This window comes from Rhinatrema bivittatum, chromosome 4 (assembly GCF_901001135.1).
Source record: "Rhinatrema bivittatum chromosome 4, aRhiBiv1.1, whole genome shotgun sequence".
Taxonomy (NCBI): Eukaryota; Metazoa; Chordata; class Amphibia; order Gymnophiona; family Rhinatrematidae; genus Rhinatrema; species Rhinatrema bivittatum.
This window is the reverse complement of record NC_042618.1, coordinates 230,463,162-230,490,249: the sequence shown is the minus strand read 5'-3', so window position 1 is coordinate 230,490,249 and position 27,088 is coordinate 230,463,162. Positions and strand designations below refer to the sequence as shown.

The 27,088-nt window shown below is 45.9% G+C and overlaps 1 protein-coding gene across 1 annotated transcript; it reads right to left on the bottom strand.

The window, feature by feature from the left end:
• Nucleotides 1-366: 366 nt before the first annotated feature.
• On the bottom strand, nt 367-26,856 carry HDHD5 (haloacid dehalogenase like hydrolase domain containing 5). Its single transcript, XM_029599864.1, has 8 exons — nt 26,674-26,856; nt 21,299-21,502; nt 17,475-17,587; nt 16,229-16,322; nt 15,116-15,149; nt 13,851-14,025; nt 3,897-4,085; nt 367-1,589 (listed from the first exon to the last, which is right to left on the bottom strand). The coding sequence occupies exons 1-8, from the start codon at nt 26,788-26,790 to the stop codon at nt 1,205-1,207; spliced, it is 1,311 nt and encodes a 436-aa protein (XP_029455724.1). The 5' UTR covers nt 26,791-26,856; the 3' UTR covers nt 367-1,204.
• Between the last annotated feature and the right edge of the window lie 232 nt (nt 26,857-27,088).

Genomic DNA, 27,088 nt, shown 5'->3' with positions numbered 1-27,088 from the left:
AATTGGCTTAAGACAATGCTTTCAATCAATTTTGCCAAGAATGGAATTGAGGATATAGGCCTGTAGTTGTTAAAATCAGAAGGGTCAACACTGGGTTTTTCAAAAGAGGTCTCACAGAAGCTTTTTTCAGAGACTTGGGAAAAACACCTTGAGTTAGAGATAAATTGACAAGTACATTTAGAAAAGGTGCTACTGCCTCCTTGATTCCCTTCCACATAGATATATTGCAGGGATGTAATGTGTAGTAAAAGGGATTCAATTTAGAGTTTACCTGTTTAATTTCCACCACCGAGATAGCTTCGAACACACACCAAGGGGAATCCATTTCTCCTTCCAGGGAAGAAAGCCAGTTTGATACCACAGAAAAACTGTCAGAGTTTAGCAACTTTAATCTTAAAATGATCTAGGAAGTCAATACAATGAAAATTGCTGGAAGGGTTAGTAGATGTACCCGATGGGTTAGAAGGAGTACTGGTAAGATTCTTGGCTATTTTAAAGAGTTCTTTTGGGTTATAGCCAATTTCGTAAATGTGCTTTGAGAAATAGGAACGCTTCGCCTCATGAATCAAGGAACAATATGAGCTTAGCAGTGAATGGTAGAGAGACAAAGAATCACTAGTGTGGAGTTCCTGCCACTTACGTTCATGACGACGTAATTGTTGTTTATGAGATCTTATGGTGGGAGTCAGCCAAGACAAATATTTTGTCAGAGACTTTCATTTAGGCAAGAGTGGAGCAATACTGTCAAGAGCATTAGAAACAAAATCACTGAGCAGATAGTTCTGTAAGCTTTTGAATCAGGCTGCACACTGAAGGTGACACTGTTCCCAAGAGAAAAGTCCAAGTGTGCATACAACAGTAGGGTTTGCAAAATAAAAACTACAGTATTTGAGGAAAAATGAAATAAAAATAATGGGGGGGAGGGGGGAAATCATACACTGGATTTTATTCACCAAAGATTTTGGGCTCTAGGCAGAGAACTAGGAAAGTCCGCTCTGAAGGCAGCACTTTGATTCCTCCCCACTGGAAAAGGCGATCACAAAACACATTCATGCAGCCTTCATACCAGAAAAACTCTACAAATGGAGAAATAAGGGATGGATGGTATAAAATGAAACCCTTGTTGGTTCTAAACGAACATGATGAATTCTTTGGTTCTGCTCGAGATACGGGTAAATCACTCCAGGGCCTTGGTGAAGCTCCCTCAAGCCTGAGGCCAATCTTCCTTTTGAAACACAAGATCCACTGCTTCATTCACATCTTGTACAACATAAGATGCTTCCACCAGGTTAAGGTCAAAGCGGAAGTCCCGATGTCCATGGAACACAGTCTTGATTACACTCTCATTAGGGTCAGAGGGCACCTCGCTTTGATTTCCATACACCCCAGTGCAGACAAGAATTGACTGGCAGCTTTCTATAGAGCTCCTTGAGGCCTCCCAATCTTTACTTAACTCAGGGAGCTCCTCACTCACAGTCTTTCGCATCAGTGTGCTGCCCTGCACCGTGGCTTGGATGTCATCTTGGTGATCCATTTGTAAATAGCGATTATACAAGTTGGCACCGTAGATATCTGCCATGGGATTATCTCTGGACACAGAATAAAAGAAGAAAGTCCATTACAGCAGATATTTACACCAAGTACTTTTACAAACATAAATGCTCACTTTTAAAACTATGACTGTACACACAAGGTAGCTTAACAGTAACAATGCTGCAACCTGACACCTTGAAATGCCCCGAGAAGTTTGCAGGACTACATTCTACATGTACAAGGGCTGGAGCTACATCAACAAGCCCTTCCAATTTCCTAAACTAATGGGAAGTGCAATAATGCAAGCAGGACCAGATTTATATATTTAGTGCCTATAGGCAGCAGCTGAGGGTGGGTGGGGGGGACAGTGTAGCTGTCAACACCAATCCCCCAATGCAGCAAATTCATTACCCAGCACCATTAGGAGCTGTGCCACTGAAGCAAGCACCGGCAGCCAGCCAATGCGCGGAAACTACTACTGCTCCAGAAAGCAAGTGGCAAAAAATTTTTTAAAAGATAGTTGGGGGGGGGAGGGGGGTTTAGAGATTGAGGCAGAAAGGGGAAGAGGGAGGCAGGGTAGGTAGGGTATTAAGGAAGTTCCCTCCCAGTCCGCGCCTTTATTGGAGTGAACTGGGAGGGAACTGGGGAAGGCCCTAATGCGTCGACGTGTGTTTGTTACAAAGTTCTCCCATCCTTGCACGCGCAAGCGGCACCCATCCGCACATGTGTGCACAGATATAAAAACCAAGCGTGCATGAGCACGCGGGTATCTGATTTTATAACATGCACATTATAAAATTGGTGTGTCCCTTTTAAAATTGACCCTTCAGTGCACTGTTTCCAACAGAAAAATTTCCCACAGAGAAAGCAGGCATATCTATACAGGTAATTTTTTTGGGAGGAGGCGTGCGTTTTTCATTATTGCAGCAAACCCCACAAATTTAAATCATCTGCAGAGTTTGCAAAAACCGTGAGCAGTCTGCTTATTTATTCCACAGAGTATCATTTAAAAAAAAAATAAAAAATCATTAAAAGCAGACGAACTGAGCTCTGTGGAGGACACTGCCAGAATTGCAGAAAATCAGTAAGGAACGCCTTTCTGTAAATCTGTTTCTTATGCTCAGAGGCGTATGGGAAATTGACTGTGGTGCAGCTCTGGGCTGTGGCAAAAAAAAAAAAAGGAGAAATTAAAGGGAATGGGAGCAGAATACCAATTGACAGGGAATCTGACTAACAAGATAGTGACCATTTATATCCCGATTCCATGCCTGCTTCTCTTTCACCACCTGATGCCAGGAAGCAGACGCTTACAAAAGTACAGGCCCTATGTACTAAGCATTTTTCCCAGATACAAAATGAGAAAAATCCTTTAGTGTATCAGACTCTTAAGTTACCAAATAATGCTGAAACCCTTTGGCAAACCAATAGCTGAAGTAATCATTACAGCTGCTACCTGTGGAAGGATCCAAGAATTGCACGGGAGGCAACTCAAAGAAGCCAAAATGATAAGGGGAATGGAACAACTCCCCTATGAGGAAAGACTAAAGAGGTTAGGACTTTTCAGCTTGGAGAAGAGACGGCTGAGGGGGGATATGATAGAGGTGTTTAAAATCATGAGAGGTCTAGAACTGGTAGATGTGAATCGGTTATTTACTCTTTCAGATAATAGAAAGACTAAGGGGCACTCCATGAAGTTAGCATGTGGCACATTTAAAACTAATCGGAGAAAGTTCTTTTTCACTCAATGCACAATTAAACTCTGGAATTTGTTGCTAGAGGATGTGGTTAGTGCAGTTAGTGTAGCTGTGTTTAAAAAAGGATTGGATAAGTTCTTGGAGAAGTCCATTGCCTGCTATTAAGTTCACTTAGAGAATAGCCACTGCCATTAGCAATGGTTACATAAAATAGACTTAGTTTTTGGGTACTTGCCAGGTTCTTATGGCCTGGATTGGCCACTGTTGGAGACAGGATGCTGGGCTTGATGGACCCTTGGTCTGACCCAGCATGGCATTTTCTTATGTTCTTATGTAAACCTGCTCACTTGGCCACAGAGGAAGTTAGCAATACCTGGACCAGAGATGAGATAAAATCCAGGTAGGATGGCCCCACATACAATTTCCTTACTTCTCTTCCCACCATATTTAGGTATCCGTTCCAAAACTCAGTTTCCCACATGAACCTACTGAGCAGCATCTGGGGGTAAGGAAAAGGATGTAACTTGGCTTTGATGATGGAGAAGAGACAGACCTTGACTGACCAATAATTAAGTTTAAATAGAATGGCCTTTCAGCATCAGGAAAAGAAGGGAGAAGGAATGCAGAAACCCTGCTTTCTTCCACTTGAAAATGGTTAGGGGGTCTCACCCGATGGCATACAGCCTGCGGATGGGCACGGTCCACCCCCGCTTCTCTCCCTGCTGCTTGATAAGATACTCTGCATAGTTATAAGTGATGATGCTGGGTTTGCCAATCAGGGCTTCGTACTTCAGTTCTTGGCCGGTTACTTTCTTGTATATGCTTTCCAGGCAGACAAGGAAGGTGCCATGTCCAAACCTGCAACAAAAACAAAAGATCTCACCAGGGCCATCGTGCAAACAAGACCAGCATCAGAGTGGCAAACCGGCAGAGATTTGTTCTGCTTTGGTCCAAAGAATAAAAGAGGAATCTAGCTGAGAATACACATGGGAAATGCCTGAAAGTGCACCTCCCAATAATGCCATGCCCAAGGAGGACTGAGCTCAAAGCCAAGCGTCCCCAGACTAACAGGACATGTCCCATCAGGACTGCACTATTATTACTGGAAAATTGTAAAACTGGAAACAAAGAGTTAAGCACAATTAGGGTCTGGCTAAGTTGGTGCTTAACTGGACACACCCAGGAGTTTGGAACTTCAGGCCTGTTTGATTGCCCCTGCATTATCCAGCTAAGCTGTTAGCCAGAAAACAATTTAGCAGATAAGTCGGGAGTGGTTTGGGAATGTTCTAAGGCAGAGCAAAATTAGCTAGATATCATTATTCAGCGTTAGCAAGCTAACTTTAAGATTGCCTCAGAGCAGTCCTATAGTCAGCCATAAAAACTTATTTAACTAACTTTACATTAACTGGGTACATTCAGCAACTCACCCACACCACTGATTATCTGGTATAAGTTAGCTGCCTTAATGCTGACCTCTGTGGTTTTTGTTTTGGGTTATTTTTAACATATGAAATCTTAGAAGGCTGGGAGATTTCCTGTTCCTTGCTGTCCAGTTTTCTGAAGTACTCACTCAGAATACAGATTTCCCACACTGTTTTTAGATTTATAATACAGAATATTTCTAGTTTATTTACTGTACAAAAGAGTGTGTGTGTGTGTGTGTGTGTGTGTGTGTGAGAGAGAGAGTGTGAGAGTGTATGTGTGTGTTTCCATTAATATCTGGACAGCAGCACAGTTCCTCCTAACATGACTGGACTTTAAGTCAAAGCAGGGCTGATCCAGCGGTTCCAGTGGCAGTGATGCACATTGCTACACAGAGTTAACTGGGTTCAATTGCCAGCTCTTCAGCTTCCACTCACTGGGTCAACTGGTGCTGCTGTGAGGTGTTCACAGCACCCCGCCTAAGGGGGGATTGGAATGGAGTCCCATATGAAATAGTGCCACCTAGTGGCTGGATTTAGGGTCCACGCATGCAATGTTACACCATCCTTACTGAATGAAAATATAAGTTGGGAGAGAATACTATAAATAAGAGGGGAGGAAACTCCCTCAATAGTTACAAACTAAGGATCCCGGTGCCACCTCCCAGCCCTGGTTCTGACCGAGCTGAAAGTACCAAGGAGCAGAAGGAAACTGCCAGGACAAAAAAAAACAAAACAAGCCCTGAGGGGAAGAGCACAGAACAGTGACATGAAGTGAAAGTCATGAATGCTCCTAAGCCTCAAGATCAGCACAGAAAGAAGCTCCCTTCCTCCAGGTGACAAAAGGTAACACTCCATGTCCAATTTTCAAAGCTAAAGCCCATGCATACCTTTGTTTTGAAACTTTGCACCTGCTTTTTCCACAGTATCATCTCATGGAAAAAGCAGAGTTGCTTACCTGTAATAGGTGTTCTCCTAGGACAGCAGGATGTTAGTCCTCATATAAGGGTGACATCATCTGATGGAGCCCGGCATGGAAAACTTATGCCCAGCATGCCACTATCCACACAGGGTTCCTCTTCAGTCTCATAACATAGAATTACAAAAAAAATAAAACAAACATAGGCGGGTGGATTTCATGAGGACTAATATCCTGCTGTCCTAGGAGAACATCTGTTACAGGTAAGGAACTCTGCTTTCTCCTATGACAAGCAGGATGGTAGACCTCATACATGGGTGAATTCCTAGCTGCAGGCTGTTCCCTAACCACATGGAAGACTAACAGACACCTAACTAAGTGCTGTTGGAACAGAGGGAGACAGCCTGAACCCGAACAATGAGCTATAGGAAGGAAGAGTTGGGTTCTACAGTTGAAAGAGATTCCAGAGAACAGACTGTCCAAAGCTGCTATCGCGTCGGCCATCCCTGCCCAGATGGCAGCTAACTTATACCAGAACTCCACGTTGCAGTCTTGCAGATCTCCCCCATGGGGACTGCTCTCAAGTGGGCCACCAAAGTTGACATGGCTCGAACCGAATAAGCCTTGACATGGCCCCCAAGTTGCAGTCCCGCCCGAGCATAGCAGAAGGAAATGCAATCCGCCAGCCAGTTGGACGGAGTCTACTTAGTGACCCCAATTCCCTATCTATTCTTATCAAAAAAGATGAAGAGTTGCTGGACTGCCTATGGCCTGCTGTCTGCTCCAGAAGGCTAAGGCCCTCTTAAATCCAGACTATGCAGAGCCCACGCGCCCTGATGCAAATGAGTCTTGGGAAAAAAGGTGGGCAGAACGATGTACTGATTAAGATGGAAATCAGTCACCATCTTAGGCAGAAACTTAGGGTGCGTAGCAGAGCCAACCTATCATGAAAGAACTAAAGTGTCGTATTCACCCTACACATAGGCCTAAAGCTCACTGACCCCGAGTGCGAACGTGACCATGACCAAAAACTTGACCTTCCAGGTCAGATGCTTGAGGTCACAAGAACACAGCAGCACAAAAGGTGCTTTCATGAATTGAGCGAGCACTACATTGAGGTCCCAGGACCCAGCAGGAGGCCACAGGGGAGGCTTCAACTGAAGTAGACCCCGCATAAAGCGTCCCACTATAGGTTGCACAGAGATGGGTGACCCATCCACACTCCGGTGGTAGGCACCGATAGCACTCAGGTGTACCCTAATGGAGTTGGTCTTTATCTCCTGCACCTTTCAGGTGCTAGATTAATCAAGTAACTTTGGTGTGAAGCAGGAGAACAGATCCAGGCTGTGGCGTCCATACCACATGGAAAACCTCTTCCATTTCAGGCCACAAGGCTTTCTAGTGAAAGACTTCCTGGAAGCCACCAGGACTCGAGACACATCCTCCGAGAAGTTGAGGGGCTGCAGAGGTAGACAAGGCCAGGAGGCTGGGATGGTGTAGCCTGCCCCAATCCTGGGTGATGAGATCTGGGGAAGTTCCCAGACTGATCGGGTCCCAGAGGGAGAGGTCCAGCAGGAATGGGAACCAGATCTGCCTCGGCCAGTGTGGAGCTATGAAGATCATAGTTCCCCCTGTCCTGTCGAAGCTTCAGGACAGACTTCGTCACCAGAGGAAGTGGAGGATACGCATACAGTAGGCCCTTGCCCCAATGACAGGCAAAGGCATCAGAGGCTGGTTTTCTGTCCCACCCGTACAGGGAACAGAACTGACCCTCCTTCCTGTTGCAGGGGAAGGCAAACAGATCCACGTGCGGGGTCCCCCACAAGTGGAAGATTTGGTTTGCCATCTCCTGTTTCAGGGACCACTCATGGGGCTAGAAGGCTCAACTCAGCCTGCCCGCCACCACATTCTCCGTTCCGGCTAGGTATATGGTTTGGAGGATCATACCCTGGGATAGAGCCCAGGCCCAGATCTGAACCGCTTCCTGGTACAGGAGGAATGATCTCGTACCTCCCTCCTTGTTGATGTACAACATCGCCACCTGGTTGTCGGTCTGGATCAGGATCAATTTATTAAGCAGGAGATCCCAGAACACCCACAGTGCATACCAATCGCACGGAGCTCCAGGAAGTTGATCTGACACTGTACTTCCTAAGCGGACCACATGCCCTGGGTGTGGTGTCCCTCCACATGGGCATCCCACCCCAGACTGGACGCATCCATAGTGAGTACAATCTGGGCAGGGGGAGTTGAAAAGGTACCCCCTGCTCCAAATTGGACAGACTCTCCCACCAATATAGGGTGACCCGGAGAGGTGGAGTAATGTGGATGCGGGCATGGAGGTCCTGGGTGGTCTGTTGCCACTGGAACTGCAAGACAACTGAGCCCTGCACATATGCAAATGAACAAAGAGAGTAACATGGACCATCGCAGCCATGTGTCCCAAGCGGCACATGTGGTGAGCCGAAATTTTCTGGCTCCATCAGACCACTCCTGCAATGGATACCAGTGTGAATGCCCGATCACTTGGAAGGTACGCTCGGGCCTGAGAAGTGTCCAAGAGAGCACCAATGAAACTCAACTGACGTGACAGATATAGATGGGTCATGGGGTAGTTGACAACTCCAGGGACTCTAACACCCGAATGGTCAAGCGCAGGGATCGTGCCACTCCCTCCTGGATTGGGTTCTTGACAAGCCAATCATCCAGGTAAGGGAACACTTGCGCACCTGATGAACGTACGCCCCCATTACTGCCAGACACTTGGGGGGGCTGAGGCCAGGCCAAACATCAACACTCTGTACTGTAAGTATCGCTCACCCACCACAAACTGGAGGTACTTCCTGTGACTGTGGAAGATCTCAATGTGGGTGTGGGTGTAGGTGTCGGTGAGGTTGAGGGAGCAAAGCCAATCTCTTCCCTGAATGAGGGAAATCAGGGCACCCAGAGAGACTATCATGAACCTCTCTCTTTTTAGAAACCTGTTCAAGGTCCTTGTCTGGAATAGGACAGAGTCCCCCTGTTCTCTTTGGAATCAGGAAATACAGGGTGGCCCATGGAAAAGTAGCCCGCCTCCAATACCAGTGCCACGCAGGCACGCTACTTTTCCACTGTATTTGGAGTAGAACCGCCGCCCTTGCTGCAGCCACAAGGGCGGCGAACTCTGCCAGAAGAATCCTAATGCGAGGACTGACCCCAAGAGAGGCAAGGGGGAGAGTCCGGAGGGACACCCAGGAAGTTCAATCAGTACCCTTGACAAACAATGGACAGAACCCACTGGTCTGAGATAACATTGGGCCAACGGTCCCTGAAGAACCACAGCCAGCCTCTGACTGGAGGGCTGTGCGTCAAGGATACAGACGGTTGGCTTATGCTCCCTTGCAGCCAGTCAAAACCCCATAGCAGGGCTTGACTAGGGCGGGACCTAGAGCTCACCCGCTGGGATCGGCCACGAGAAGCGGGAAGGTAGTATTTCCTTTGACAATAGAAGGTCTCCTTGGGTCCTAACACGAGGATTTCCTGGCTGAGGATGGCAGAGAAATGCTGGAGGGTCTCATGGTGGTCCTTCAACTGAGCCACAGCATCTCTCTCCTTATCACCAAACAGATTCTCACCAGTACATAGGAGGTCCACGAGCTTCTCCTGCACCTATGGCTGGAGATCAGAGGCTTGGAGCCACGCCATCCTGTGGGCACCTATGCCCGCTGCCACCACCCTAGCCGCCGTTTCAAAACAGAAAGCCTGCGAGGGAGTCGGTTGGACCGTTAGATGATAGAGGGGTTTAAAGGGGCACTTACGTAAGATAAGGCCATCAGAGAAAGATTAAGTGATTTCTTTGCTTCGGTGTTTACTGAGAATGTTAGGGAGATACCCATTCTGGAGAAGGTTTTCATGGGTGATGATGCAGATGAACTGAACCAAATCACATTGAACTAGATGTGGGTAGGTGATTGACAAACTGAAGAGTAGTAAATTGCCTGGACCGGATGGTATATATCCAAGGTTCTGAAAGAAATAAAAAAATGAAATTTCAGACCTATTTCAATTAATTTGTAACCTATCATTAAAATTATCTGTTGTATCTGAAGACTGGAAGATGGGCAATGTAACCCCAATATTTAAAAAGGGATTTAGAGGTGATCTGGGAAGCTATAGACCGGTGAGCCCGACTTAGGTGCCGGGAAAAATTGCGGAAATGGTTACAAAGAATAAAATCAAAAAAACATTTAGACATACATGGTTTGATGGGACACAGTCAGCAAGGATTTACCCAAGGGAAGTCTTGCCTCACAAATCTACATTTTTTTTTGAAGGGATGAATAAACGTGTGGACAAAGGTGATCTGGTAGATGTGGTGTATTTGGAATTTCAGAAGGTGTTCGACAAAGACCAGCATGAGAAGCTTCTAAGAAAACTAAAAAGTCATGTGATAGGAGGCGATTCCCTTTTGTGGATTGCAAGCTGGTTAAGACAGAAAACAGAGAGTAGGATTAAATGGTCTGTTTCACAGTGGAAAAAGGTAACAGTGGAGTGCCTCAGGGATCTGTACTCTGACCGGTGCTTTTTAATATATTTATAAATGATCTGGAAAGGCGTATGATTAGTGAGATGATCAAATATGCGGATGACACAAAATTATGCAGAGTAGTAAAATCTCAAGCAGATTGTGATGAATTGCAAGAGGACTTGCGAGACGGGAAGACTGGGCTTCCAAATGGCAGATGAAATTGAATGTGGACAAGTGCAAAGTGATGCATTTAGGGAAAAATTACCCTTGCTGTAGTTACACAATGTTAGGTTCTATCTTAGGAGTTAACACCCAGGAAAGAGATTTGTGTGTCATAGTGGATAATACATTGAAATTGTCAGCTCTGTGCTGTGGAGATCAAAAAAGCAAATAGAATGTTAGGAATTAGGAAGGGAATGGCAAATAAAAGGATGGATGTCATAATGCATCTGCATCGCTCCATGGTGAGACCGCATCTTGAATACTGTGTGCAATTCTGGTCACCGCATCTCAAAAAAGATACAATTGCAGTGGAGAACGTACAGAGAAGGGCGACCAAAATCATAAGGGGCATGGAACGGCTGCCCTATGAGGAAAGGCTAAAGAAGTTGGGACTGTTCAGTTTGGAGAAGAGACGACTAAGGGGGGGATATGATAGAGGTCTACAAAATTATGAAAGGACTTGAACAAGTTAATGTAAATCAATCAGTTATTTATTCTCAGAGGTAATAGAAGGACTGGGGGCATTCCATGAAGTTAGCAAGTACCTCATTTAAAACAAATCGAGAAAATTCTTTTTCACTCAGCGCATAGTTAAGCTCTGGAATTCGTTGCCAGAGGATGTAGTTACGGTTGTTAGTGCAACTGGGTTTAAAAAAGCGGGTGGCCATTATGATGGCCTGCCGGATTATTCTAGCCATTTGGATGGAGCCATTAGCTGTGCCCATGACTGATGCCTGGTTTGGCAGGATGGCTTCCCTCGCACAATTGGAAAAACTGGATTTTTTGGCTGGCAAGCGGTGACCGGACAAACTCTACTGTACCTGCTGGGACATTTGTTTCAGTGCCTTCCCTAAATCTCTGCAAGATGGACTGTGCCTTAATGGTTATACCCTGCAATGGTTATACCCTGTGCCTTAATGGTTATACCCTTGCCCCTCCCCTCCCCTCAGGGGAGGGGAGGGGCAAGGGTATAACTTGCCCCGCCCCTCCCCTTGCCCCGCCCCTCCCCTCCCCTCAGGGGAGGGGAGGGGCGGGGCAAGGGTGGTTCTGGTGGAAAAAGGAAAATCAGGGATGGGTGGTATTGTGGGATTTCATTTTGGATATGTCACTATAGATGGCGGGATTTCACCTTCTGCTATATGTTCAAAGTGCCTGTTTGGTGTTTTGTTTACCACTTCCCTGTTAATAAAAAAGTATTTTGAAAAAAAAAAAAAAAGTTTGGATAAGTTCCTAGAAGACAAATCCATAAACTGCTATTAATTAATAAGCAACAGTAGCTTGAGATTTATTTAATGTTTGGGTATTTGCCAGGTACTTGTGGCATGGATGGCCACGATTGGAAACAGGATACTGGTTTGATGGACCCTTGGTCTGACCCAGTATGGCATATATTATGTTCTTATCCTAGGTGGAGCGCACCTCATGTCTGCCACATTCAAGGCCCTGCTGGACCACCGCCAAAAAGGCGTCCTGCTGCTGTTGGGGCATGCGCTTGGACAGTTCCTGGACCTGCTTCCAAAGGTTTTGGGAATACTGTGTCATGTACATCTGGTAGGAGGCGATACAGGCAATTAATATGGCGCCCTGAAACTCCTTCCTACCCAGCACATCCAGCACCCTGTGCTGCTGACCCGGGGTGGGGGGCGGGAACACTTGGCCATCTTTAGGGCAGACACCACCACAACCGACTGGTGTGGGAGTTGACGCTTCTCAAAACCCCAAGGCATGCTGTACCAGATAAACAGCATCAGCCTTCTTATTCACCAGAGGTATGTAGATGGGGTGTTCCCAAATCTTAAGGAGCAGCTCCTTGAAGATCTCAAGGACGGGAACAGCCACCACCTCTTTCGGGGCATCCACAAACTGGAGAACCTCCTCCAGCATCTCGTGCCTGGCATCCTTTTTCATTAGAAGCTGGAAAGAAATAGTTTCTGACTTGGCCTGTACAAACCCAGGTGAGGACAGACATTGCTCCTCCGGAGGAGACTGGTCTTAGGGGAGGTTCCCGGAATCATCGGAGGAAGACTCAGAGGAATCATCCCCCCACGGGTCATAAGGGGCATCGTCATCACTGAGATTGTCCACAGGCGTCCATGGTGAGGGCCCTCCCCAGCACAACAGCTTGGGCACCAAGGGCATAGAGGGCCCCAGGAGCGGTCCAGGCAATGCTGGCCGCAGAACCAAGGGCCTAGATGGTGCCTTCGGCCTCAAAGGACCTTTCTCTTCGGAGGAACCTGCAATGGGGATCACACCGAAAGGAGGCAGCAACGGTGACTGCTGGGGCATTGATGGCACCCGGGCCACTGGCATCAGCTGCATGGGGAGGACATCGAGAAGAACGTCAAGGCATTCCAGCAGCGGCACCAACATCGAAAGTGCAGGCTCTGGCACCAGTGGGGCCGGCAGCTCATTGCCCTGCAAGGCCCGAACAACTGCCAGCTGCACACTGTGCTCCAGTTCCTACTTGATGCCCGCCGATGTCAGAGCAGACTGAGGAGGCAGCAGCGTAACCGGATCTCCCTCGATGCCCTGCACCATAATCGGTGGGGAATGCCTTGGACCCCCTGCATCGATAGAGGACGGTGCCTCCTCGCCGCAGGGTCGCTTCAGGGGCATCAGAGCAATGAAGACCAATGGCGATGCTTCCAGGATTTACCATGGTGTTCGGCCCGGTCGCTCCCTGGCACTGAGGAAGAAGTAGACGATCCCAACGTCTGAGTGAGAGGAAGCCCCGGTGGTGGGGTGGACACCGAGGGATCAGTGTCCATCAGCTACCCCCAACCTTTTGGCATTTGATGTTCGTCAATGGTTCGGATGTCTAGGACCCAAACAGCTTCTCCATCTTATCCAGGTGAGTCGTCATCCCTTGGGCACCTTTTGGTCGCAAAAATAACACCCCCGAACGTCGTGCAATGTCCCCAGGCAAAGCATATACACCTAGAGTGGATCCGTGAGTGACATCACTGGGAGCACTGGCAGACACCGACGCCTTGAGAAAAAATGGCTGGTGAACAGTCGAAGGGCGGATTCCAAAGGACACCTTACCTAGAATAGACAGCACAGAAGGGAAAAACTTACCAGCGCTGTCCTTCTAACTAAAGCCTGGGGAATGGAGAGGGACCCAGCGCAGGAAAAGAAACATTTTCCGACAAAAGGAGCATGAACTTCACGAACCAACAGCTTCACACAAAAGAAGAGACTGAGTGTTCAGTGTGCCAGTTTTCTGTACCGGGCTCCCATCAGATGATGTCACCCATGTACGAGGACTACCATCCAATTGTCCTAGTAGAATAACGTGTGTAGATTTGAAAATACAATTCTGTGAGATATTAGCATAAGAAGGAAAGGCTTTCAGGTTGGGGCCATTTCAACTCACATCAAACACCACATTGTGTGTTTATCATTGGGTTTACCCAAGCACTTAAGGAGAGAGGGGAGAGTCACAAGGAGGAATGTGATCATAGGCTGAGGAGGCCCAAGAAAACTCAACCCTACTATTATTAGTGGGGAAAAACCATACATCAACTCATATGGAAAACTACAGTCTATTTAACCTTGGCATCTTGGCCTCTGCCATCCACACGAGGTCCATATTACAGGCGAGGACAGGGATATGAGGGTGAGGAAGATGCGCTGGAACCACCCCAAGCTTCCCACTGCTCAGGAGGACATCGATAATCAGCTGCAGGCTGGTCTCCCACCGGACTGGCTCCCCAAACAGAACCACCGCTTTGAAAGAGAGAAAATGGCAATTATTCTTATTAAACCACAAAATGCAAGGTGTTCTGCATGAGAAGGAAGTTGGCCTCCTTGTGAGATCCCAGAACTAAGATTCAGAATTCCCGAGATGTGAGAGCCAGTCTTCATTCTGGGACTCTGTTCTGGTTTCTCTTTACCCAACTGGATTTATTCCTTGTCCTCTAAATGTACTTTTTGCGTATTTCAGGAGCCATCCACACTCCCTTTCCAGAGTAATAATACTATTTACTTTTATTGCACTTATGGACTTAAGCAGTGCTGCATAATGACAACACGTATTCAGGTATAAGTAGTTCCTGACCCTCAAAAAAACAAACAAAAAAACCCCAACAATCTAAGGGGCTACCTGGGGCAACAGGAAAAGTAACTTGCCCAAAGTCACAAGGTGTGTCAGTGAGCGAAGTGGGATTTGAACCCCAGTTTCACTGCCTCAGCCCACTTCTCTAACCACTAGGCCACTCCTCCCTGGTGAGTTATTGCAGCCCATTTAACTCAAGCAACAAGCAGCCAAAAAAAAAAAAAGCAGCAGCAGAATGCACATGGATCCAGAAAGTATTATGGAAGGATTCCACTTTTCAGGTCACCGCACTGTATCCTTCATTATGTGGAGGGAGAAGCAGACATCCAGGAGGGTCTTTGGTAGCTAAAATAGGGACAGATGACACTGCACGAAACCCTGGCAGCAAAACAACAAGGAATATTTTTTAACCCTTAAATCACTCCCAATTTTATAGTTTGGTCTTTTATAAGACTGTCAAATGGAGCCAATACCTGAGAACCCTCCCTCATTGATTTTCAAATCAAAGTGATTTCAGCCCTCACCTTTGAATTAAAAAAAAAAATATATATATATATATATATGAAGAATGGAACCACAACATACCCCAATGCATTCTTACTAGGAGGGTCATCTGAGCATCTGCTACACTCCATAATGCTGCCACCAAATCTCCCAAGTAGCTTTAAGGACACTGCCACATTAGATGTATTCTCCAATTTCTACTAATCTTTGAGCAGTAAGTGATTTCACACCATGCCCAGGTGGCAGCACAGGGCTTACCTTCTATAGTTGGAAAGTTTACAGTCACAGGAGGCTGTAAGTGAGAAAAATACATAAAGGAACAGATCAGGGAAATCATGTTTACAGCTGTAGCTTTCAAATACTAGCCCCAGCTTCAGACTTTGAATGTGCAAAACATGGCATTCAATTCATCCCAAACTCTTTCTGCACAAATCACCGTTAGGAATGGTGTAGACATGCCAAGTCCCAGCCTCCCCAAACAGAAGGAAACAGGTCAGGCCCAATTTTAGGCAACGGAAGCAACTGCTTCTGGGGCCAAGTTCTTATAGACAGCAGGGTGTCACCACCACAGCCCTGGCACCACTTCCCTCTTCTAGAAGAAGCGGAAGATGAAAACGCAGTGCGGGGCAGTCAGCAGCCCTCGCACGCTGAAGGATTCTGCGGCTCCTCTCCCCTTCCTCCCGCATGGGCTTCCTGTTACCATGGAAACCCGTGCGAGGGGGGGGGGGGCGGGACACTGCAGGGTCCATCAGCACACAAGTTCAGGCGCCATGACTTGGACCTGAGGAGGGAGGGGGAAAGGGGATTTGGGCAGACGGGATCGTTCCCACCACCCTCCACAGGGAGAGGGGGGGGGAGGGGAGGATAAATCCTCTCCTCCACCCCAACTGCCTATAGATGCATTTCGCCTGAATCTGACCCTGGACACGGTACAGAAGTGCAGGGATGGTGTAGGAGCCCGTGTGCCGGCACCCAGAGGAAACTCTCCAAGCAGGTGGCCACGGTTGTTACTGGCAAACAAGTTATGGAAGCAAATGTTGTAATGGAGCTCAAAAGGTCAGTAGGGAATTGGGTAGGAGCTCCCAGTAACAGCAATTGCAACCTCTTTCAGTGAAATTGCTTGTAGAGAAAGGCTACAACAAAATGATGGCCAGATGGGTATAATCCAGCTAACCCTTTATCAATGCATTTGCCACAGAAAGAACTTGGCAAACTCCCCAAATCTAATCTCCAGAGGACCTAGAGAAGCTTCAGCAATTTTATGTTGTCCAAAAGGAGGGTTTACATTTAAAAAGACATTTTGAGAGATTTTACTATCAAAACAGGAGATGGTTTGCTGCATTTATTTGTCAATGACTAGCAGATACTTACCAAATTCTTCGGCCTACGGCTGTGATCAACCATGTCCAGCAAAGGAAACGCCTCCCTCAATGTGTCTATGGTGACCACCCGCTGGAATCCCAGGCTGTGAGTGGCATGGGATGGTCAAGAAATAAAACACGACTGGACATTAACCACGCCAATCACTTACGAACCTGCTGAGTGGCTAATTTTAGCTGCTTCTCTTTAGGGAAATCTTCAGCTGAATCTAACCTAGGTTTTTAACTGAAAATACAAATAAGTTTAGGGGGTTAAAATTTGACTGGCTAGATTTGCCAAGTTTAGCCAGTTAGCGTTAAAAATCAGTCCCTGAAAACCTCTTCTGATCCCCCACTCTCTCCTTGTCGTCCCCAAGCCCCAATCCTCTTCCCTGCCGACACTCAAATAAATGAAGGGAAAAAAACAGTCCCCAACTCATAATTCCATTTCCTCCCTCCAGGCTCTCAATTCGTAAATATAAAAGAAGTTCCCAAAGGCCTGATCCTCACCCCGATGCTCAATTTTAAACACAAAAATATTTTCACAAATCCCAATCCCCTTCTATTTTCCCCACTGCGATGCTCAATTTATGCCCCCACCAACCATTCTCCCAAAGAGTGATCTCCTTTTCATCCTCTCCCCATTTACTCAGTTAAAAAAAAAAAAAAACCCCAAAAAAAACCTCCTGCTCTCCAAACATGAATCCCTCGCCCAATACCTAACGGACACCTCTCAAGGCCACCACCCCTCCAGTCTGTCGGCTTCCTGCTCAGTGACCCTGTAACCAGTGCACAGCTCAGGTGCTGCACCCTGGCCCCACCATCACTACCACCATCCTTGCCGCTCCACTACCTCCACCCTTCCTGAACTAATACTGCTGGAAGGGACCCTGTATTTACAACCAGAAGTAGCAGAGAGCCTTGGACCTTAATCTTGTAGCATGTTTGAGATTGTAGCACTCAGAGCACTAAAATACTACAGGTATAAAGTGAAAAAAACAAAACCCCTAAAGCCCTGCATTTGTGTGACTGAGATGAGGACCATTCCTCTCCGAGACAGAAGAGAAAAAGCTACTACTGTTCTCTAGTGCCCAAGCTAACAGCATGGTCTGCACCTGTTGAGATGCTGACACCTCTTTTCTCTGGGAATCTTTCCAACTCGTCAGCCTCTGCTTCCACTTACCAGAAAATTAAGGGCCTCAAGTTACCGTAAGTTCATTGTTCAACTGCAAAATACATGGCAACCTTAGCAAGGATACTTCTGGGCTATCTCCTCCACTGGGCCTTGCCCAGACACTAGAACGCATTTCTTATGGAACGACCGAAACATGCGCAAAGGACTGTGGGAAACTATCACCTGGTCCTGAGACACCTACAAGATAATGAAAGAAACAAACATGAAAGTCTCCTAATACCAGTCTGCTTTGTTGTTCCTCCCAAATTAAACACATTAATTTTGTTCTCCGATTTTCTTTAGAAGATAAACATGTCATAGCTATGCGAAGAGAAGGGAAACAAAACTTTAACGTGCCCCTCCAACAATAAAAGTCATTCTTAAGAGGAATCATTCGGGATGCGACTTCCAGCTCATATCTGCTTATTAATTTAAAAAAAAAAAATCACTTTTACACATATTGTTACTGAATAGCAAAAATAAAGCTTTGGATGTGTTTTTTTTTCTGAAGCGGATGTTGCATAAGAGGATACCTGAGGCTTCTTGCACTAAAGGGTTATTTCCCTTTTGTGTCTATAAGCAAAAAGTTGCATCCAGAATTAAAGGAGCCTACTTCCTGGGATGCACATATGTACACATGTCCACAGGTATGAATGACTCCAAAGAACACCATCCCTTTCAGAATATTCCTGTCACCCTGGACACGTCCTGAAAATCTGGTGTGGACAGCATGCTTGGTGCATCAGGCCCTTACGGCCCAATGATAGTCTAATGATGTAACTTCATGCATCCAATCCCAGATCCCGGTTTTCTATCTCAGAGTCGCAAGATTAAAGAGCCCTGCATTTTAGGCTGCAGCGGTGATTCTTTCTGTGGGTCCTGTGGTGGCTGCACCCATGCTGCAGGACCGTGAGCAGTGAGCAGCGTGAGCAAGTCCTGGGCTCTGGGGCGCTTCTTGCGACAGCAACCAGGAAACTGCTGCACAGCCTCCCAGGTGGGCTGGACGTCATTGCCGGCGAGTGGCAGGGAGCAAGAACCGTTCCCTCCCCGGCTGACGCTGAAGCTGGGCTGCTGTTCTTCTCCCCTTCCATCTGTACCAGTGCTTCCACACCCAAGTTGTTTGGATAATCAATGCACAGAAATTGAAGATGAAACAAACAAAACAAAAAAACCAAGAAAACATAAGGCGATACCTTTACATTGGACTAACAATACATTTCTTGACTAGAATTTGGGAGCAACATACAACAAGCAGAAAAGATGACATTGCAAAAAAGTACAAGTGAATCATACAAGACAAACAAGGAATCTTATGAAACCATTCAGCTTCAGCAACGTTACAAGCAAGACATTCATGAGCAAATGTTGCTAACAAGAATAGAAAGACTTATCGTCACTGTCATCATTAATGCAAGGGCTGTTGAATCTGAAGTACAGCAGCCGGAAACCAGCATTGGTTCAGCTGATCACCAGCAGCCACTACTGAGCATGCGGGCACCATCAGCTCTGAGCATGAACCATAAAGGAGCAGCTGAAGACAGAGAAAAAGCTGTATCCTGCCTTCCAGCCAGACACCTGATCTGGTGAAGAACAATACAATCCATCATCAGTACCTGGGAAATGGTCTTATTACTGTCCTCTCTGTACCCTACAATTGATCTTACTGTAATTTTCACTATCATTTATAGAGGTCCATATTCAGCTGCGGGCCAGCTTGGAAAGTTAGCTGGATAAACTTTGAAAATCGGAGTTATCTGGTTAAGATAACTCAGGTGGCTCTGCCCTAGAATGCCCGTGATACAGTTAGATAAGCTTTCAGCCAGATAACAAGTTATCCAGCTAAGTCAGCAGCGGTCAAACTGGTGGGATTTTCAAATTCTGGCATTTGTCTAAGTGCCAAACACGCTGGATATGGGCATCAGTTTTTTCACCCATTTTTAGCATTAGTTCTCTCTTAAGAGAGGTTTAAGAGATCATAAAACATATGGGGACAGACTTAAAGATCCAAACATATATACCCTTGATGAAAGGCAGACTAGGGAAGATATTTCCATGTATAGGAAAGGAGGTTCTAGCATGAGAGGTCATAGGATGAAGGTGAAAGGAGGTAGACTCAGGAGTATTCTAAGAAAATATTTCTTTTCAGAGAGGGTAATGGATGCATGGAACATCCTCCCCATGGAGGTAGTGGAAGCAAGGACAATATCTGAATTCAAGCATACGACAAGCACAGGGAGTGCTCCAAGGGTGTGGTAGGGATTGTAAAGCTGAATAGTTGGTGTGGATGAGCAGACTAGATGGTCTTTTTCTGCCATCACATTTCTAAGTACCGGTGACTGTCTATGTTTCCCCCACCCACACTCCCACCCAAATAACTCAGAAAAAACTTTGGCTGGAGGCACTGAGGGATGTGACCCTTCTAGATTAGATGGTTGAGATGTAATTACTGAGGGGGGGGGGGAAGGGTGTAGCAAAGAAATGAGTGCATGAGAGATTGAATAGAAAACTTATGAAGAGACACAGAACCAAGGGTCTTCTTTAGAATTTGCTGGTTTGTACTTTTTTTTTTTTTTTTTAAATCACCTTCTGCATGACTCTGGCAACAGACATACAAAATAATTACCATGCCAATAAATCTGACCTGAATGCAAGCGGTACCACTGCAAGTACAACCAGAGGGACTAGGAGAGGCCAACATGTTGAACAGCATCAAAAAGAACTATGTTCCACTTGGAAGTGAGTGGGCGGTGGGGGCTGTGCTTGCAGTTTGGTTTTTGTTTTTTTTTACTTTCTGCTGTCAATTCCACCAACCAGCCTGGCATCTGAAAGGTCACTTTTGTCTGCAGGTATTCCGTGCATCAAATTATGCACTCGCTTTACAAAGAAGAGGTGAAGCTCAGTTTTCTTCTTAAATTAATTATTCAATGTAAAATATATTGTCAGGGGCCAACCCGGTAGCTCAGAAGCAAATGCTGTGCACTCCCACACAGAAGACCCAGTTCGATCCCCCAGGTCTGACCACTGCTCCCTGGATGGCGCCATAGCGCTCCTACCATCCCCAACAGCGAGAGTGAGACCTGCCTCTGAACAAAGTCAGCTCAGAAGTCAGCTTTGCTAGCTATTGATGGAAGACTTGCAGGTTTTAATGACTACTTTTGCAAGTTGAAAGCAAAACAAACTGAAGTATGAGCCTGTTATACAGGAGTCACCATGAAATCAAGTATTTCATTTTGTTAACAGACAGGACAGCTTTGCCTCCAAAGTGACAACATGTTGTACAGGTCAAGCAAGCAACTTGATACATATAGCTGGAACCATGGAATAAAGGGAAGCTAGTAAACCAGAGAGACCCCAGTTCCGGTGGGTTGTCTGCACAGACCTATAATTATCTTAATAAAGCCCTTTTGAGGCTTTTTAGTGAGATTGTTATTGGGGTAGTAAGAAATAACTAGCTGTAGCACCCTCTAAGGGTAATTACATGTACAAGCCAAGATTTCTGGCAAACCCCCTGGCCAGCCAGGGCTTGAGGTGGAGACAGTGTTCACCAACCATCAATGCTCAATGGTGACACCTACTGGCCAGAATTAGGCTGCATGCATACATTTCTGAGACACTCATGGTCTGTCACTCTTTGCAAAGGCTGGATTAGGTGGTGGGGGGTAAAGATTATAAAATAGGTCAAATACCCCAGATAGTTTTGAATGAAGGTTCACGGCACTGTAGCTCCATTAGGAGTCTAGCCCAATTGAGCTGGAAGCCTAAAGCAGGAGGAGGAAACTAAGGGCCAATTAAAGCCTTTTTATGTATTTTGCTTTTCTTAATGCCTCCGAAACAGCTATTTGCCAGACTGTCAGGGACATGTTTAAACCAAACTTTGCACAGTGCAACATTCCACATCACCCCCTTTACCTCCACACCCAGCAGACTGGACAGCTCTTGAGCTTTGGTTTGGCGAAGACAGTTCCCAGCATTCGTCACAAACACAACTGGAACCTGAACTTTCCCACTGCGGTCAACCAGTTTCCGAAATGCATCTACAGCAGCTGGTATCGGGTTCCGTCCGCGAACCAGAACGCCATCGATGTCAAAGAGGAGTCCAAAAGAGGGCTGGGGCTGCAAACAAAAGATTCAAAAAAGTTTGTCAAAAACACAAAACTTCAGCTTTGGGTGGACAGAGAGCGTACCAGAGGAAGAATCTGGAGTTTCAGCATTAACCACACTTGTTGCAGCACACAACATACTGAATCATATGTGTCTAGCCAAAATAAAACTAGGGCCCTCTTTGTGAGAGCAGGTTCTGTTTAGTCCAAATGACCACACTCCCCTTACTCATGAACAGGCTGTTCAGCTAACTAAAAGCAATAGTTCAAGGTTATTTATTTATTTTTATTTATTTAGAGTCTTTTTTATACCGAAGTATAGCAGAGAGCCTTCACCCCGGTTATTTTGTTTCAGCTAAAATACAGCTTGCTGCCCACACTTTGAATCCCTGGCTTTGTATGATGCAGGTCTGAAGCCCTGCTGGAGGAGCTAGCTCATGATGAATTGAGGAAGCGAAGGTTTAGGACAGAGCTTTCCAAACTTTTCATGTTGGTGACACACTTTTTAGACAAACATAATTTCGGGACACAGTAATTCAGTCTACTAGCAAACCAGAGGTTAAAGGTTAAACGAACAAAATGTATTTCGACAATTTACGTATGTTTCCTTAAATATATACATAATAAAATGTTTCACGACACAACCTATCTTGTGAAAACCTTTCATTTATATTAAAAATATATAATATTCCAAGATTAATGTTATTGTTATAATTTATGAATAACAATAATAAAACAAAGTTACTGTGTTATTCAATTTACCTCTTTAATGAGATATATGAGCTTGATGGGATGAACACAGCTTTTGAATATTTGGTGTTAATAAAGTCCAAAGGGTCTTCTGCGTAATTTTAAAAAGCTGGCCAGTTTCACACTTCTAGTAAAACTACTATAAAATTATTTAATAGCCATATAGAATTAGTTGAATGAGGCTATGAGAGTGAAGTCTGGAATATATAGGAAGGGACAGAATGTCAATATAAATCCTGCACCTCCAGTTCTGTAACTCTGTGCATCCACTGAAATTCCCCCAAACAATGGAGCTTGAATGTTTCCCTTACAGCTCATCATACTGAAATATATTTTCAAATGCTGGTGTCACCTCACAGTAACAGCAGCATAAACACCTTCCACTGCCAGGCACATTGTGAACTAAAATAAAACCTCGTAAAAAAGACACTCAAAATCTATACTGCAATCCCATTGTAACATAACAGTAATAACACCAAGGACTCAAACAACAATAACCCTACCTGTGAAAAAGCAAGGGTAAATATTACACTGGGTCCTAGAATACCAATACACCACCTACTGAGGAAACAAAACAAACCAGATTGCTATAGATCCCTATGCTAGCAGAATCTCTCATAATGGTCACACACACAGAGCAGAGACAGACCCTCACCAAATACAGAATACAAAATAAAGGAGCACAAATTAGACAAAAACTGAAATGAAAACCCCAAGAAGCCAGACTCTGTGTATTAACAATGGAAAAACAGAACCCCATTCCTCATAAAACAAATAAAATCAAGAAACATAAAGCATCAGTTATAACAGTAAAACCATACTAATAAAAGAATATTTTAAAACTGATAAATAGAATTTCTATTAATTAAAATCATATACATTTTTTACAATTTCCCAAACACCAATAAAATATTTCAAAACAGCACATATATCAAATAACACCCAATAATTAAAACTAATAAGGATTTTAAAAAGCCCCTGCTGTCCATACGTGGGAGCTCTTGATTTCCAGTCACCCTGATATTGTCCAGGATTAGGAGGTTATCCTCTCTCACACAGACTCACATGTCCATTCTCTCTCACACATACACTGTCACATACATACACATTCATGCTCTTATACCCACCATAACCTCTCGCTCTCACAGACACTGACACACTCTCAGGCTCTAAGACCCTCTCTCCCCCTCCACACACACCCCACACACAAACTCTTACTCCCCTGGATTTTCTCATACACACTCTCTCTGGCTCCCTCACATACACACAAACACACACACCCATGCAAGTTCCCAATCATTCTCACATAAACACACACACCCAGGCAAGTTCCCAATCATTCTCACACAAACACACACACCCAGGCAAGCTTCCAGTCATTCTCACACACTGAAACTGACCCCCAGGCAGGCTCCCATTCATTTTCACACCACTCCCTCACCATCTCCCAGGCATGCAAACATTCATTCTCACACACACACAGTCCCCCAGGCAGGCACCAATTCATTCTCACACACACACATATACTACACACTGGCCGGCACCTATTCTCACACATACAAACCCCAGGAAGACACCCATACATTCTCATACACAGACACACCCTCAGGCAGGCACCCATGCATTCACACACATACACCCCTAGGAAGACTCCCATTCATACACATGCACACACTAAAGGCAGACCCCCTCTCTTTCTTTTGCCAGCAACCTCAGAGCCTCTCTCATTCCTCTGCTGCCACTGTCACTGATGCCGCATGGCTACTGGGGAGGCGCTGATTGCTGCTATTGGCACTGAAGCCCATTCTGCTGCCTCCTCTGTGTAGGCCCCGTGGGTTTCCACTTCCTCCATGTTGATCTCGTACATTGTGAGATCCGCATAGAGAAAGTGCTACTCTTGCACATTACCAAAGATTACATGTGCCAATCAGTAAAAAGTAATTTATTTCTTTTTTTTTTACCTTTGCTGTCTGAACTTAGTTTTCTAATCAGTTGGTCACAGGCTTTTTTGTTCCACCTCTCCTTTCTTATTTTTTTGCCAATTCCTTTCATATTGTCTTTTTTTCTATTTCTTTTCTCTCCATCTATCTTCTTCCCTCAAACATTCAGTCAGGTTCTCATTCTCACATGCTTTCTCTCTCTCTCACACACACACACACACAGGCTCTCACTCTCACATGCTCTCTCTCATACAATCATTCATACAGTCTCTCTCTTGCAAATGCTGTCTGACTCTCACACACCCAGGCTCTCTCTCACTCCCACATGCTGTCTTGCTCAAGCACAGGCTCTCACTGTCACATACTCTCTCTCATACAATCATTCATACAGTCTCTTTCTTGCAAATGCTGTCTGACTCTCACACACCCAGGCTCTCTCTCACTCCCTCATGCTGTCTTGCTCAAGCACAGGCTCTCACTATCACATGCTGTCTCTCGCACACCCATACAGGTTCTCACACGCTGTCTCTGCAAACATTCAGGTCCTCACTCCCACACCCAATCTCTCAACGCACCTCATACACGCACCCAATCTCTCAACGCACCTCATACACGCAACCCAATCTCTCAACGCACCTCATACACGCACACAATCTCTCAACGCACCTCATACACGCACACAATCTCTCAACTCATCTCATGCACACACTCTACGGGCCCTCAGCCTCTCTCTTACCTCTGGGCCTCCTCTTCACGGGTCGCTGCAGCGGCCCTGATCTTCTCGGGCCGATCGCGGGAGCGGCGGCCCTGATCTTTTCGGACCGATCCGCGGTGGGGGCCGCCTCCTCTTCTCACACGCTGTAACGACGCTGCTCCTCTTCTGCACGCAGCTGATGCTCCTCCCCCCTTTCTGCCCATGCGGCTCCGGCAACATTTTCCTTCCGGGGCCGATGCGGCCCCGGAAGGAAGCGGAGCATCTGCACGTTTCGACGTGACCTTTTTCTTCAGGCCGTGGTGAGGTGAGCTCCACCACGGACCTCCCGATCTTCCTGCTGTGTGTCTGCGGCACACAGCACAGCGATTCTTTACTGCTCAGCCGCCAGTGGGATGAGCTCCACCGGCGGCCGCATTGGCTCCCACTTGCCGGTGTGTCACGTGCACCGGGCTTGCGCGACACACCGGCACACCTCAGGCGACACACTAAAGTGTCGCGACACACACTTTGGAAAGCTCTGGTTTAGGAGCATCTCAGGTACTGTGGGGAGAGCTAGGCCCAGCCAGATGTCCACTGGCTATGAATAAACCCCCATCATTTATACAGCTGTGCTTAAATAGTAGCCTGCAAAGAAATGCCGTTGCTGGCACATCTCTTGAGAATTTGCAGTTGAATTGAGTTAATGTAGCACCAGAAGGATTGCTAGCTTTTCTGGTATCTCCCTCACTACCAATCTATACCTTGTCTAATTTGGTTATACCCTCCTGTAATCACGTCAGAAAATATGTTTTGTTTTTGCTCTGTTTTCCTACATTAAAGAATCAGTGCAAATGCAACTACTGAGTGGTCCTTCCCCCCCCCCGACAACTACATGACCATCTGCTATAAAATGTCCCTTTCGGAAACAAGTTATTTAAAAAATTGTTCTCTCCCCCCATTCTAAGCCACTTTCAAACTGCTGCAGCAACCTGGCAAACGTGGCATACTTATAAAATTAACTAGATTAGTTCACAAGAATCATGCAGTAAGTTAAGTTATGTGTTATCAAGTAAAAGTAAATTAAGAACAGACTCGGGTGCAGAAAACCTGATCAAGCCACTGGGTTGACCGGGGATGCTGTAGAGGTAGCATCCACAGTACTAGTTGTCAACCTTAACATGGTGATTGTTAAGGCTGACAACCAGTCACTAAATTTAGAGCCCATGATACAGGGTTCCAAAATGAGCCCTGGCCTCAGAATCGTTGTTGCAATGAGCAGACTGGGAACAGTGGGAGTGTGGATCTGTTAAATTAGGGTAAAAAAAATCCACAGGTAGTTTTAAATGAAGGCTCATTTCACCAGAATCCCAGTATTTGTACCGAGTAAGCTGGAAGAAAAAGGGGAAACTACCAGCCCAAAAAACAGTAACATACAAAGTGAGTAACAATATTCAACAAAAACAAAAAACTATGCCTGCTAGTTTAAGAAAATGTGCCTTCTTTTCCATCTCCTCTGGTAAGTGAGAATCACAGAATTTAAAAGAACTTCAAAAAGAAGCCTTAGATTGACATCTTCCTTTATTACTTCTTCTTCCGCCTGCAACTACTTCTTTACCTACTACCTCGAGAATCATACACCCTGCCAAAGAGTAGCAGGGCGGAGCATTATGCACGCAAAGGACAGAAGTCCTTCAAGCCATACTCAGCCAGGTAAGCACCAGCATCGCAGGTGCAGGAGGATACACCCTGCAAGATGGCACCCTGGATACCGGCGCCCGCCTGGTCCACTGCCATTATTACCTCGAAGCAGCCTCCCGAAACGCTTCTGTTCCCTCCGGGGCTCCTATGCGCTACCCACCGGCCGCATTTCAGCAAAGAGAAGCTCCGCTTCATCGCCAAAGTGAGCACCACCGCCATTCGGTCCAGACGCGGGAGAGACCGGCAGCAGCCACTTCCGCCCCCGGCACTGCCAGCTGAGGAACCACTCAGCAGCCCGTTTCCCCGTCATGTGACCGCACGTAACGTTAGAGTCGCGCCAGTTACTACAACTCCCATAATGCACCCGGAGAGATTAACGATAACCTTGAATTTTGATAAATGTAGGGGATTTTTCAGTTCAGTCTTTTATTATTGTTATTATATACTGCATAGTATTTAAAATCCACAAAGAAAAATGACATTAATCAGAAAGGCAAATTATAGAATTCTACCATAT